This window comes from Panthera leo, chromosome A1 (assembly GCF_018350215.1).
Source record: "Panthera leo isolate Ple1 chromosome A1, P.leo_Ple1_pat1.1, whole genome shotgun sequence".
NCBI lineage: Eukaryota > Metazoa > Chordata > Mammalia > Carnivora > Felidae > Panthera > Panthera leo.
In genome coordinates, this window is record NC_056679.1 from 100,645,687 (window position 1) to 100,657,879 (window position 12,193).

At 41.9% G+C, this 12,193-nt stretch overlaps 1 protein-coding gene across 9 annotated transcripts in view; it reads left to right on the forward strand.

The window, feature by feature from the left end:
* Window positions 1–11,799, forward strand: part of LOC122216892 (synuclein alpha interacting protein) — a 157,322-nt gene extending 145,523 nt beyond the window's left edge. For 5 of the 9 annotated variants that reach the window (XM_042933877.1, XM_042933885.1, XM_042933862.1 and 2 more), the window contains one exon: window positions 11,220–11,799. In XM_042933877.1, the coding sequence (XP_042789811.1) occupies window positions 11,220–11,304 (85 nt within the window). In that variant the 3' untranslated portion in view covers window positions 11,305–11,799. The remainder of the gene's footprint in view (window positions 1–11,219) is intronic. The other 4 variants (XM_042933896.1, XM_042933901.1, XM_042933893.1 and 1 more) reach the window with 2 other exon arrangements.
* The last annotated feature ends 394 nt before the right edge of the window (window positions 11,800–12,193 follow it).

Genomic DNA, 12,193 nt, shown 5'->3' on the forward strand with positions numbered 1-12,193 from the left:
GACCTTGTAAATTACGGTACCAGAGCACCCTTAGCAGGAGCCGAGAGGAAGAAGAAAATGCCACCTTTCCCCCCGCAAATAGAAGCAGCCAGTCTTATAAGATGGGCCTTAGGAAGGGAACCAGTGCCCTATTGGAGGGGCTTTGATCCAGCCGCAGAGAGCGGAGGAATCTACTCAGCTTACAAACGCGCTGTGTCTCCCAGTTGACTTTGGCTTTCAGGCTTTGTTTTAATGGAGTCAAGTACCAAGTAAGTCTAGAAATTAAACTTCCTGTCACGAGTGGGATGAGCCCATCTCTGATCAGAATCAGCACTGCGAAGCAGAGGTGAGGTTTGGTTTCATCGCTGATCCTCAGGCTGAAAGCGTCATCACCGTGCTTGGGAGAAACAGGGCCCTGCCATTCTGAGATTGCGCTAGCTTGACACTCGGAACCGCCGCACCCATCAGCGAGCCAGTCTGTGAGCCCACCAGTGACACAGGGGTCTTTCTCAAACAAAATGTTTACGGTCCAAAGTGCATGGGCTGTGCACCTAAAACGATCATGTCCGAAGGTCCCCGGCGGTTCAGGCACTTCCCTGGGCCAAGTCCTTCTGCATCAGGACTTTATTTCCTCCCGAGGGAATGCGCACCACTTCCTGACAAAGCAGGAAATGGAGAAGGAGAGTGGTCCAGGGTGAGTGCATGTAACCAGTGCCCTGTGACTGGCTTCTCTCGGAAGTAACCCCCAAATTCATCAGAAGGGAGACTATCGCTTGTAAATCACTCAAACTTAATTTAATTCAATGACTTAAAGGAACACAGTGGCACCTCCTCCAGCACCCTTCCCAAACCCTCCACAATGTTTTGGCGAATGTATGCCTGTTTGTACCTATAATGATAAACACACACGAATAGGGGTGTGTTTGTTGTTGTGAGGGTAAATTTCAGGTCAGAATACCAAGGTGCAAGAAATGTCATTCTCCTTTTCCCCCCCTTTAAATCAAATGTAATCAGGCTGGAAGAAAGGTAAATCCCCATCATTTCAGGGAGTGCCCCTAGGGGTCTCACTAAGTCAGTGTATTGAAGGAAGCACCTTGGAGCTTGGGTATTAACTGGTCACCAGCATTCAGTTTGGGTCAGACTCACATGTTGCCTGAGTCTGGGCTGCTTCTGTCCACAATGGAGCAGGGAATCGTCACCAGTGCTGAGAACCCATTGCTTACTGGCTTTTTTCTTTTCCTCTCAACCCATCTTCCCCACTCCTATACCCTTCTCAGTCCCATATGAGGTCCAGTGTGTCTTCAGGTGCCTGGAAAATTATGCTTTTGTCATTAAACAGAAGTCACCAACAATACCCTCAGGAAAGGCAGCACAAAGACTTGGCAAACTCTTGGGAGAGAGAAGGAGAACATCTCTCCTCTCTTACAGGTTCCTCCAGTACCCGGAAATAAGACAGTTGGTATCACAGTAGAACCATCCTGCCAGAAATATTTCATCCTGTCTTTTCACAAGCAAAGGAGCAAAGCTGAGCTGTCTTCTATACTATAATTATAAAAACGCCTGGGTGCTCAGTTGGTTATGTGTCTGACTCTTGATTTTTGCTCCAGTCATGATCTCACAATCTGTGAGTTCAAGCCCCGCATCGGGCTCTCCGTCAGCACAGAGCCTGCTTCAGATCTTCTCTCTCCCTCTCCATCTACCCCTCCCCCGCTTGCATATGCAAAATAAATAAAAACATTGAAAGAAAAAAATCAGAGCATCAAAGAGGTTTTAGGGCTACTCAGCTGTCTGACACTAGGGTAACACTTTTGTACTCCGTTTAAGAAACAGTCCTTTGGAAGGTTCAGTCTTGAACCTCAAATTCACTGGCTCTACATATTAACAGAGCTTGAGTGCAGTGATCAGCAGAAACCCCAAAATAAAAATATTCAGTGTATTTTATTAAGTAAGCATCCCTTACTGACCCCTTCCCCTCCCTACCTTATAAATTAAACTCTCCTCTATCATGGTTGCAATTTAGCATGTGTTCCGTAGAAAGTGAAAACTCACCAGTTTGCTCAGGCTGGAGAGGAGAGGTTTCTGTGACTCACTCATACTTACAGAGGCGGAGAGAACAAGGCCGGAGTTCACTCCTTAGATAAAGTAAGGATGGATAGCTGTAGTTGAAATGAAGGTAACTCAGAGAAATGAAATAGCATGAGATTGTGAGCATGAAAAACACCTAAGTGACTCTAATGCTTGCTCCATTTTGCCTTGGGGACCATGGAAAGAACAGCCCACAGAAGGACGCAATATGGAAAGAAACCCAAGTGTTCATCCATCAGGGATGCCTTCACATCTTGGCCCAAGAGTTTGCTTGAAGGCTAAATGACTCCTCTCGGGTAGCAGGGATTCCCCAGGATTATATAACTTTGGAAACCACTGGGGGTCATTGGGTTGGAGTTGGTTCCAAACATTATGCCCCTGAACGGCCCTATTGCTGTGTCCCCGGAGAAAGAGTGGGGGCAGTGAGACCTAGTTCCAGGCAGATGCTGGAACCACATTTTAGTTCCTAAGAAACATCTGTTTTTCCTGGTAAGAGAAAAATATGGGCAATAAATGCATTTTAAAGAATATCACCTCTGTACGGTAGTTCTGTTTACTATTTATTTTTCTAAATTGGTCACAGCTTGATGGCAAAAAATCTAAATTTCTTTTCAATGTCCTTTAAAAGTAGATTCAACTCCATTACGTTGGACAGCTTTCCCAGTGTGTTTTCAACTGCAGAGGATGACTTTGTTTATAACAAGCAGATTTATCTTTACTTTTCCTTATAAAGGACAAGTTGGTTTTGAGTTATTACAACTCCAAGGGAATGTTTGCAATTATTTGTCTTAAAATGCCAATAAGACATTCATTTCCCAGACTTTAAGTCCATGTGAGACCTGTAACACAGGAAGTGAGATTTGATTCCAGCTACCAATAGGCAGAGAGTATTATCCCCTGGCCGCCATCAGTCACACCCCCTCTGACCACAGTGACATTGTGGCCTGGAACCCTAGTCGTAGCACCAGCACGAGAGCAGACTTGTTAAAAAAACATTAAGTAATGAACACCATTAGTGTTCATTTTACTGCCAAGGAATTAGCCACACCGGGAATTACACATCCAGAACCAAGAGGTAGTATCAGATATTTTGCATCGATGTCAGCGTTGTTCGATAGCCACTTCAGCGGGAGAGGTGTATTTGGCCTGAGACGATGTGAGGCGTGGCAGTGGTCATCTGCCGTGCCCAGAAGGAGGTCAGAGTTCAGGGAACTCACCCCCGCCAGCGCGTGTGCACGCACCCACACACACGTGTATGTCCTTAGTGTCAGGGTATCATGCTAAACAGAAAAATGAACAAAGATGTGGAAGCCATTGGAAAAGGAGGTGAGGCCCCGGCATAAGGCTGTCCCAAGTACAGTGTACCCTCAGCCCCACTGACGAGCCCTTCCAGAGCCATGACAGACAGATGCAGTCAGCACAAAAAAGGAATCCCTGATCCTGCTGAGTAAATACACCCTTGCCGTAGTCTCTCTGAATACAGTAAATTAACCACATTCTAATCTTGTCTTGAAGTTTTTAGCGTATTTACTTTTAACCCATATGCTTTTTTAAGGATTCTTGAAGGGATGTTTCTGTAATTACTCAGTCATTGTTGCGTTACCATGCTCTCTGATACATGTTGACTGCAGAGTTCTAGAATGACTTCCCCAGGGCAGACAGAGTCTTAATGTAACAGTTCAGAAAAGTTGGTTCAAGTGCTAATACTAAAAGGGGATTTAGTAGTTAGAGACATTAGCAATATTATTGCTCAAAAACTGTACTTTCCACTTCTAAGCCCTGATCTGAAGTGTGTGTTCATTTCTTTTTTTTTTTTTTTTTAAGTTTATTTGGAGAGAGAGAGAAAGAGACAGAGAGAGAAAGCATGCAGGAGGGGCACAGAGAGAGAGAGAGAGAAAATCCCAAGCAGTGTCCACACTTCCAGCACAGAGCCTGATGCGGGGCTTGAACTCACCCACCATGGGATCAGACACCCCACCGACTGAGCCACCCAGGCACTCCAGTGTGTGTTCATTCCTAATATACTAACTCTGGGACCTAGAGCCAGTCCATCAGTAGGAATTGATAGCAGGCCCCTGAGGTGCTTTCCTCAGCCCCAGAAATCCCTAGAACCCACCTGGTCAGCTTCCCCTTCACTCCTCTTCGTGTATCCCCAGGTTCTGTGTTCCCTGCACAACTCACCCTACACCCACCGTCACCTTTGCTTCCGTAGAGTTCATACTAGTTTCAGAGGGAAAACCCTTATTTCATACTGAAGCTTTGTCCCTGTGACTTGGAGGAGAGAGAAGACCCCAATCTTGAACATTTCTCCAAGGGAAGGTTCTCCTTCGTATAGGCCACAGTACTGCACTGTCATTGGCTGTTGCATAGTGCAGTTGGGTGTGTATAGAAAAATACCCATGTGTGGGGAATAGTTAAAATGATCTGACCTTCCCAGTGTCTCAGCACAACTTAGCAAACTTTTTATAAAAGCTGCAAGAGTTCCCAAGGATGACCAGAACATGATTCACAAATGGAGGTGTTTTTTTTTTTATTTTTTAAATTTTTTTAAGTTAATTTTTTTTTTGAGAGAGAGAGAGAGAGAGCACATTGAGGATGGGGAGAGAGAAGGAGAGAGAGAATCCCAAGCAGGTTCCACACTGTCAGCGCAGAGCCCAGCAGGGGGCTCCATCCCACGACGGTGAGATCATGACCCGAGTCGAAACCAAGAGTCAGACGCTTAACCGACTGAGCCACCCGGGCGCCCCAAAGTTTCTTTTCATATGCCCCATATACACACTGGGAAAGGAAAAGGCACATTCCACCACAGGAAGACAGTGAGACCTAGTTTAGTCCCAAAGCCCTGATGAGACCTAGAAAAAGCTATTGCAACTAAGATCCCATGTTCAATCCCCCTGCCCTTGGAAGGCAGGAAATGAGCGTGTGGAACAGCCGTGAACTATAAGTAGGAGGGTACAGAGGGAACACCTGCCTTCAAACCCAAAATCACCCCACCTGAAATGCATTTTTTCAGCATGTGAATTCTTGGATAAATGTAATCACAAAATTTAAGAACAAGCAACTCCCTTCTCCCACATCCACCCTCCTTTCCTCACCTCCCTCCAGGGTCCAGGTTTGAACTGTGTAATGTTCTGTTAGTGTCATATTTGCACCACCTCGGCCACCACGGGGTGTCTCCAGACATTAAAAGAGAAATGCCTGGGGGAGCCTCAGTGGCTCAGTCAATTAAGTTTCCAAGTCGTAATCTCAGCTCAGGTCAAGATCTCATGTTCCTGAGATCGAGCCCTGCATAGCGCTCTACACTGGCAGCACGGAGCCTGCTTGGGATTCTCTCCCTCGCTCTCTCTCTGCCCTTCCCCTGTTATCTCTCTCTCTCTCTCTCAAAAATAAATGTATAGACAACAACAAAAAAAGAGCAGTGCCTGTTTATCAACTCTTAGTAAGGCTGGAGTTTCAGAGAAGCAGCAATCTGTTTGAGGCTTAAAAGTACAGACTTTACCAGACAACTTCCAGTACCTTCACCAAGCTTCCCTGCTCCAACCACAGTCCTTTGGGATTTTCCTTCCCACACTGAGAACAGTGCAGATACATTACCGAATGCCACAGCCTTGGTTTGCCAGTGCACTCACTGAAACGTCTTTAGCAAACAGCCACGCATTTTGCTGTGCCAGCACAAGGCAATGCTGCCTTCATAAAAGAGATCAGAGTCCAGAGACAATTAACAGAGGACACGGTTAAAACACCAGTAAACTCCGTAAAATGTATACGGTGCTTGACAGCCTCCCCATATTGCCATCTTTACTCCCAGTGTCTAGCTCAGTGCCTCGCACACGCTAGCAACCTCCTAAACGTTTGGCGAGAGGGAGAGTGGAGAAAGCTAAAGAGGGAAAAAGAGAAATAATAAGGACTGAGCCCATCACCCTACAGAAAGAATGGTGTCCTCTGTAAAAACCTAGGCCTTTTGATTACAACCCACCTACCTACAGTGAGTTTTAGTGTGGGTGTTTTAAGGGCAGGTTTTCATTCTTTGAACCAGAATCCCATTTTTTAGTGGGTGGGATTTCTAGATTTGCTCTCGGTAAAGTTCTGAAGGAGATCACAAAAAGTTACAAAGTCTCCCTGTTTTGGTGATCAGTGAAAATGTAATGCATGCCCGTGGGCCATTTTTGACTAATCCTCTAAGTAAATTGCTGTCTGGTCACCATGGGCTATGGAAATATGGAATCCAGGCCTGGATGAATCAGCAAGTTAGATTACTTGAAAAGCTGTTACTTAAATTTAAGCCTTTCTTCTTTCCAATTTTGGTCACTGAGAATGTGATTTCATCTCCAAAAATGAAATCAAGGAACAGCAAATTATCTGAATAATTCATGCCAGAATTACCCAAACACTTTTGTTCTTTTGAATACTGGTAATTCAGGACTAGGTAATTGAAGGATGCAGAGAGGCTTGAATTATCCTGATATTATTCAAATAAATGCCTCAGATTAACATTTTACTTGCTCTAGAGTCAGCCCTGTTCATACTGGGTTTTGTCCCATGGAAAGTGTTCTTTTTTAGTATTTTATGACCACCGCACCCCTCATATTAAAACAGAAACACTTTGTTAATGTCTAAATGATGATATTATCTTTAGACTATAACCTAAGCCTTCTTTTTCACTTTTATTTATTTTTCATTTAATTTTTTGTTGAACTGCTCTAGGTACATACAATAGTCCTACTAGCATTATAACAAAAACTAGCTGTCCTCTGCCCAACCTACCGTGTCCTGTTCCCACTTTCCTGAATCAGTCATTTGGCTTTCCTTCAGGTGTATTCTCTCGTATCCTGTATGGCTAAATCACATGCTCCTACAGGTTTTCAATTTTAGATATTCTCTCTGTTATATATTGGCATTCTACTATAGAAGGTAAAAATGACAGCTAACAGTTACAAAGCATTATACAACTGTTGTAACCTTCACAACAACACAATATGGTAGATACTAGTATTATCAGATTTTGCAGATTGGAAACCAAGGCACAGAGAGATTATGTATCTTGTCCAAGTTTATACAGTAAGGATAATAAATTGTGGAGCCAGGATTCCAAAACTCAGTATTCTCCATGATGAACCAAACTTGTCTGTCTCTATTTCAGCACCCAACACTGCCCCCCACTCAACACACACACACACACACACACACCCCTACCTACATCCTCTTGCCACTATTAATATAGTTGGGATTAAATATATCTTTGAGATTAAATCAGTATCTGGTGTTTATTATTACTGTGGCTATCTAAATACGATTCACAGTGAATGCATGCAGTATGCTATATCGTATTCCCTTTCTAATTATAACATTACATTTTCTGAGGAGAAAATAATTTGGACTTCTTAGTTTCCAATTCATTTCTTAACATTTTTCTGGAGACAGAAATCTTCTTTCAGTGCATTCAGACAAACCAGGCATCTCTCAGTTTGTCTGTTCATAGAGACAACCTCTTTCCTCCTGCCCTACTCTGGACTGCTGCTATCTGGCAGTGCTATACAGCTGCCTTCCCGGAGTTTCCCATATACATCATTCTGGGAATTTCTTTTGCTTCTCTCCTGTCTAGAGCCCTATTTCCTGAATCTGTCCTTTCTCATTTTTGGTGTATGCTCTTGTTTTGGTAAACAGATCTCCTTCTTCCTAGGGAGGTGGATGCTAAATTTGTTGAGACTCTGCCTGTCTGATAATATCTTCAATTTGCTCTCATACTGGATTAGGTGTGTTTGGCTGGGTATAGAATTCTAGATAGGAAATTATTTTCTCACAGAATCTTGAACACGTTGTTTCCTTTTCTTCTTTTTTCTAATGTGTCTGTTGAGAAGCTCCATTTCTAATTGCTAATCCCTTGGAATTTATTACGATTTTCTCTTTATTTCCCAGTGTTACGATTTCTTGTTACTTTGTCATGATTCTATTTTCATTCCTGACCTGTGACACTTGGAAGGCTTTTTCAGTCTTGAAACCTATATGCTTCAATTCTGGGAAATGTTTTTATACGCTGTCTTTGAATGTTTTCTACATTGTAATTTCTCTGTTCACTCTTTCAAGAAATCTTATTATTGTAATGCTGGACACACTGAGTCAACCCTCAGGTCTTTATCTTTATTCATCCTTTTTATCTTTACCCATACTTTTGCTTTTTCTAGTTCTTTCTAAGGTCTTTATTGACCTGTACCTTCCAATCTTTCTAATTTTTTTTTTATTTTTGCTGTAATGGTGTTAATTTCTAATAGTACCTTATTGGTTTTCTCTTTGTTTCCTTTTTATAGCATTATACATGCAAGACTTACTTAAATTGTACAATCAAATATAAATGTATATTTTTGTCTTTTCTTCCTTTTTGCAAAAAAGGTGGCAAGCGATAAACACAGTTTTGTCTCTTGCTTTTTCTCACCTGACACATTAAAGTTCTTTATGTATTCATGTATAAAGAGTTTCTTTATTCTTTTATATAGCCACATATTATTTCATTGTATGAATGTACTATTTTTAACCCTTCATTTTATTGACATTCTCCTTTTGACTTATAGCAGCTCTTTATATTTTACATATTAGAAAGACTAACCCATTGTAATATGAATTGCAAACATTTTCTCGGTTTTTCTTTTCTTGTTAAAAATGTTTAAAGTTCTCATTGTCTCCCTATGTTATCTCTGTTAACTTTGACTTCCATTTCTCTCTTTATTTTGGTCCCTGTCTTCCCTAGTAGCACTTTACTCAAATGTCTGATGATTCCTAACTCATTTATATTAAAGAACAAAACAGTAAAGCTGAATAGAAGCTCTGATTTTATGGGCGAAGCTCTCTGACTGGTAGATGTTGCTTCATATACACACTGGCAAGGACTAGGCTCTTTTTTTGTGAAAATCCTGAAGTGGCAGTATTTGTAGGTCTTTTCTCTTGGCCAGTTGATTTATCAAGCTAAGGCAACTACAGTCTCCTGGTAGAGTCAGTAACCTGAGTGCCAAGAATCCATGAGTCAGACCAATAGGAGACGGGTTGAGAATTCTATTCTCGCTTTCTCACTTAGGGAAATGTTCATTTAATCTCATGGTTTCTACCCCCTTCAGCTGAATTCAGAGTCTCTCTGGTTCATGCCTTGCAAATTGTAACTTCCAGTCTTCCTTCACATTGGGAAAGGGACAGTCACCTGGCCTCATTGGGTTGGAGAGGTAATCTGGGATATGAACTATTACTTCCACAAATTTTTCAAATCAACCTCCCACTCTCAGCACCCACTCAGTACCCACTGTCGCCAATCAATATGTTGGGTTCCCTGACTGAAAGTTTAGATTTCTGCGTCTTCTCCTCTACTAAATCAATTCCACAGGTCCATCAACCTTCCTGTTTCTGAAAGTGTTGGTATTTTGTTATCATCTCCTCGCTCACTTCCCTCATTCGTTGAGATTTATACCTTTTTTTATTTCTTTACTTTCCTTTTAGCGTTGTTTTGTAAGAAAGGGGTGGCAAATGAGTGTATTTAATCCACCGTGTTTAATTGGAAGTCCCTTGGACATCTTTTTTTTTTTTAATTTTTTTTTTTTTTAACGTTTATTTATTTTTGAGACAGAGAGAGACAGAGCATGAACGGGGAGGGTCAGAGAGAGGGAGACACAAAATCGGAAACAGGCTCCAGGCTCTGAGCTGTCAGCACAGAGCCCGACGCGGGGCTCGAACTCACGGACCGTGAGATCATGACCTGAGCTGAAGTCGGACGCTTAACCGACTGAGCCACCCAGGCGCCCCCCTTGGACATCTTTTAATCAGCCAGGGTTTTTTTTCCCTTTCTTCCCTTTCTTGTCTTTGGAAATGCTCCAAAGTTCTGTTTAGGGGCACCTGGCTAAGTCGCTAGAGCAGGTGACCCTTGATCTCAGGGTTTTAAGTTCAAGCCCCCTGTTGGGTATAGAGATTACTTAGAAACAAAATCTTTCTTTAAAAAAAGTTTTAAAAAAAATTTTTTTTTAACGTTTATTTATTTTTGAGACAGAGAGAGACAGAGCACGAACGGGGGAGGGTCAGAGAGAGAGGGAGACACAGAATCTGAAACAGGCTCCAGGCTCTGAGCAGTCAGCACAGAGCCCGACGCGGGGCTTGAACTCACATACCGCGAGATCATGACCTGAGCCGAAGTCGGACGCTTAACCGACTGAGCCACCCAGGCGCCCCTAAAAAAAGTTTTATTCAGACAAATAAAGAAGTAAGAATTAGAACTTTCAGATGTTGATGAGAATCAAATATTTCCTAGAACCCTGAGAATAGACTACATGGTCTTTGTAAGCGAGCACATTTCTGAGGCCATAAAACTCCACCTCGGGTTCTCATCCACATATGTCCTCATGTTAGGAAGTAGCATTCCCAGAAACACTGTTTTTGTCTGATGTACCAACAAGAGGGAATTTATTAATATGTAGGCTACCCACCTTCAGGAGAGAACTCTTCTCTGGAAGATTCTTATACCTAGAGTGTGAGTAATATCTCATGAAAATGAATGCATCTACCTAGAGGGAAATTCACTTAGGAAACAGAACTGTTCCAGGGCTTGACTTGTCCTTCTTTCCATAGGCTCACTAAGTATCAATTATTGATGGGAAAACAGCATTGCTGCTCCCTAGTTTCTTCTTTTTCCCCTAGACTTACCTACTCAGGGTCTTCCAACATGCTGCTACTCAGTAGTCACATCCCCTTAGCATCTTCTTTATGTGATTAAGGTTCAAGCTTTTTGGAGATTCAAGATATCACCAGGGAATCCGTGTCAATCAGCTAGAAACAGCTCTTGTTTCCACTCGACCAGCATTACTATGCTTATTATCTTATTTGACTCTGATAAAATTCACTGGACTAGAATTGTGCCTGGATTCCAGTCAGCATGCTTGAGAAATTACTTCCAGAACTGAATTAAAAGTGTTCAATAAATATGCGTTATTACATGACTATAGCTTTTATTGTTTAAAGAGTGGTTTATATGAAAAGAAAATAATTTGCCTACTGGAATGAAGTGTTCTTCAGTGTGGTTTGTATGAGGATAATTTCCATTTTTGGTGAGTTGTTTAGTGGTGTTGTCTTGTAACTTGACCATAATTTTATCTAATTCTGGCCTTTATGGTTTCTCTTCTGCTTAGGCATAATGACATCAACAGAAAAATGAAGAAATCCTGCAGCATAAAGCACATTGCTGAGCCAGAGTCAAATGAACTCTTCTTGTAAATCACTTTTTTATTATCTCTCATTGCCGCCCTTGGGACACCATTTGGAAGTTTCTGGACTCTCCACTATGGAAATAGAATCATGAGAACAATGCCTCACCAGCAGAACAATATCAGGATGCCTTAAATTTATAGTAGTAGACTCTATAATACACATTTTGGGGTGATATTTGTATATATAACTTGTTTCTAAAGAGATGCTGTTTAAAAGCATGATCGGGCAAATGTTATGTTGTTTTGAGCGTGGATTGGTTCAGCCTGCCCACACAACGTCCACCAAGCCACCGGTACCATCTTTTATTTCATCCATTGCATGGGTGTTTGCTAATGTTGATTGAACATTCTTTTTCCAGTAAAATGGGCAGTTTGGCTCAGCTCCTCAGTGAGACCAGGTCAGTGGTACTGTTTTCTGTCAAGAGCATTTTTTCTGTCATTTCTACTTTTTGTATAAAGGAAATAAAACAATGTTAACAGCACCTATAAGCTCGAGGCACCTACTTTCTAATCAGCCTGTGATGTTCTGGTCTCTTAGGGACCTTGAGAGTATTTTGATTGCTGATATTTTATTTCAGGAACAAACTGCCGGGTTTAGCTATTTTCCCATAGGGGTGAAATAAAACATTCTAGTTTTCATTAAGTACTAAAGGATCAGACAAGTATATAAAGTAAGTCAATTCCTTCTGTCTTCTCAAATCCCAGCGTTGACATGAGAAAATACTAATGACAGCTAAGGATTCAGCCCCTGCTTGGGTCACTTTTTCTGTCTATAACATATTATGAGACCTGTCTAATCCCTTTAGGAGACAGTGTGGAGCCTGAGTTTATAACAACCCTATTGTTGATACAGCTCTTTGAATGCATGTAAGCAGTAAGTTCCAGATGGTTTCGTC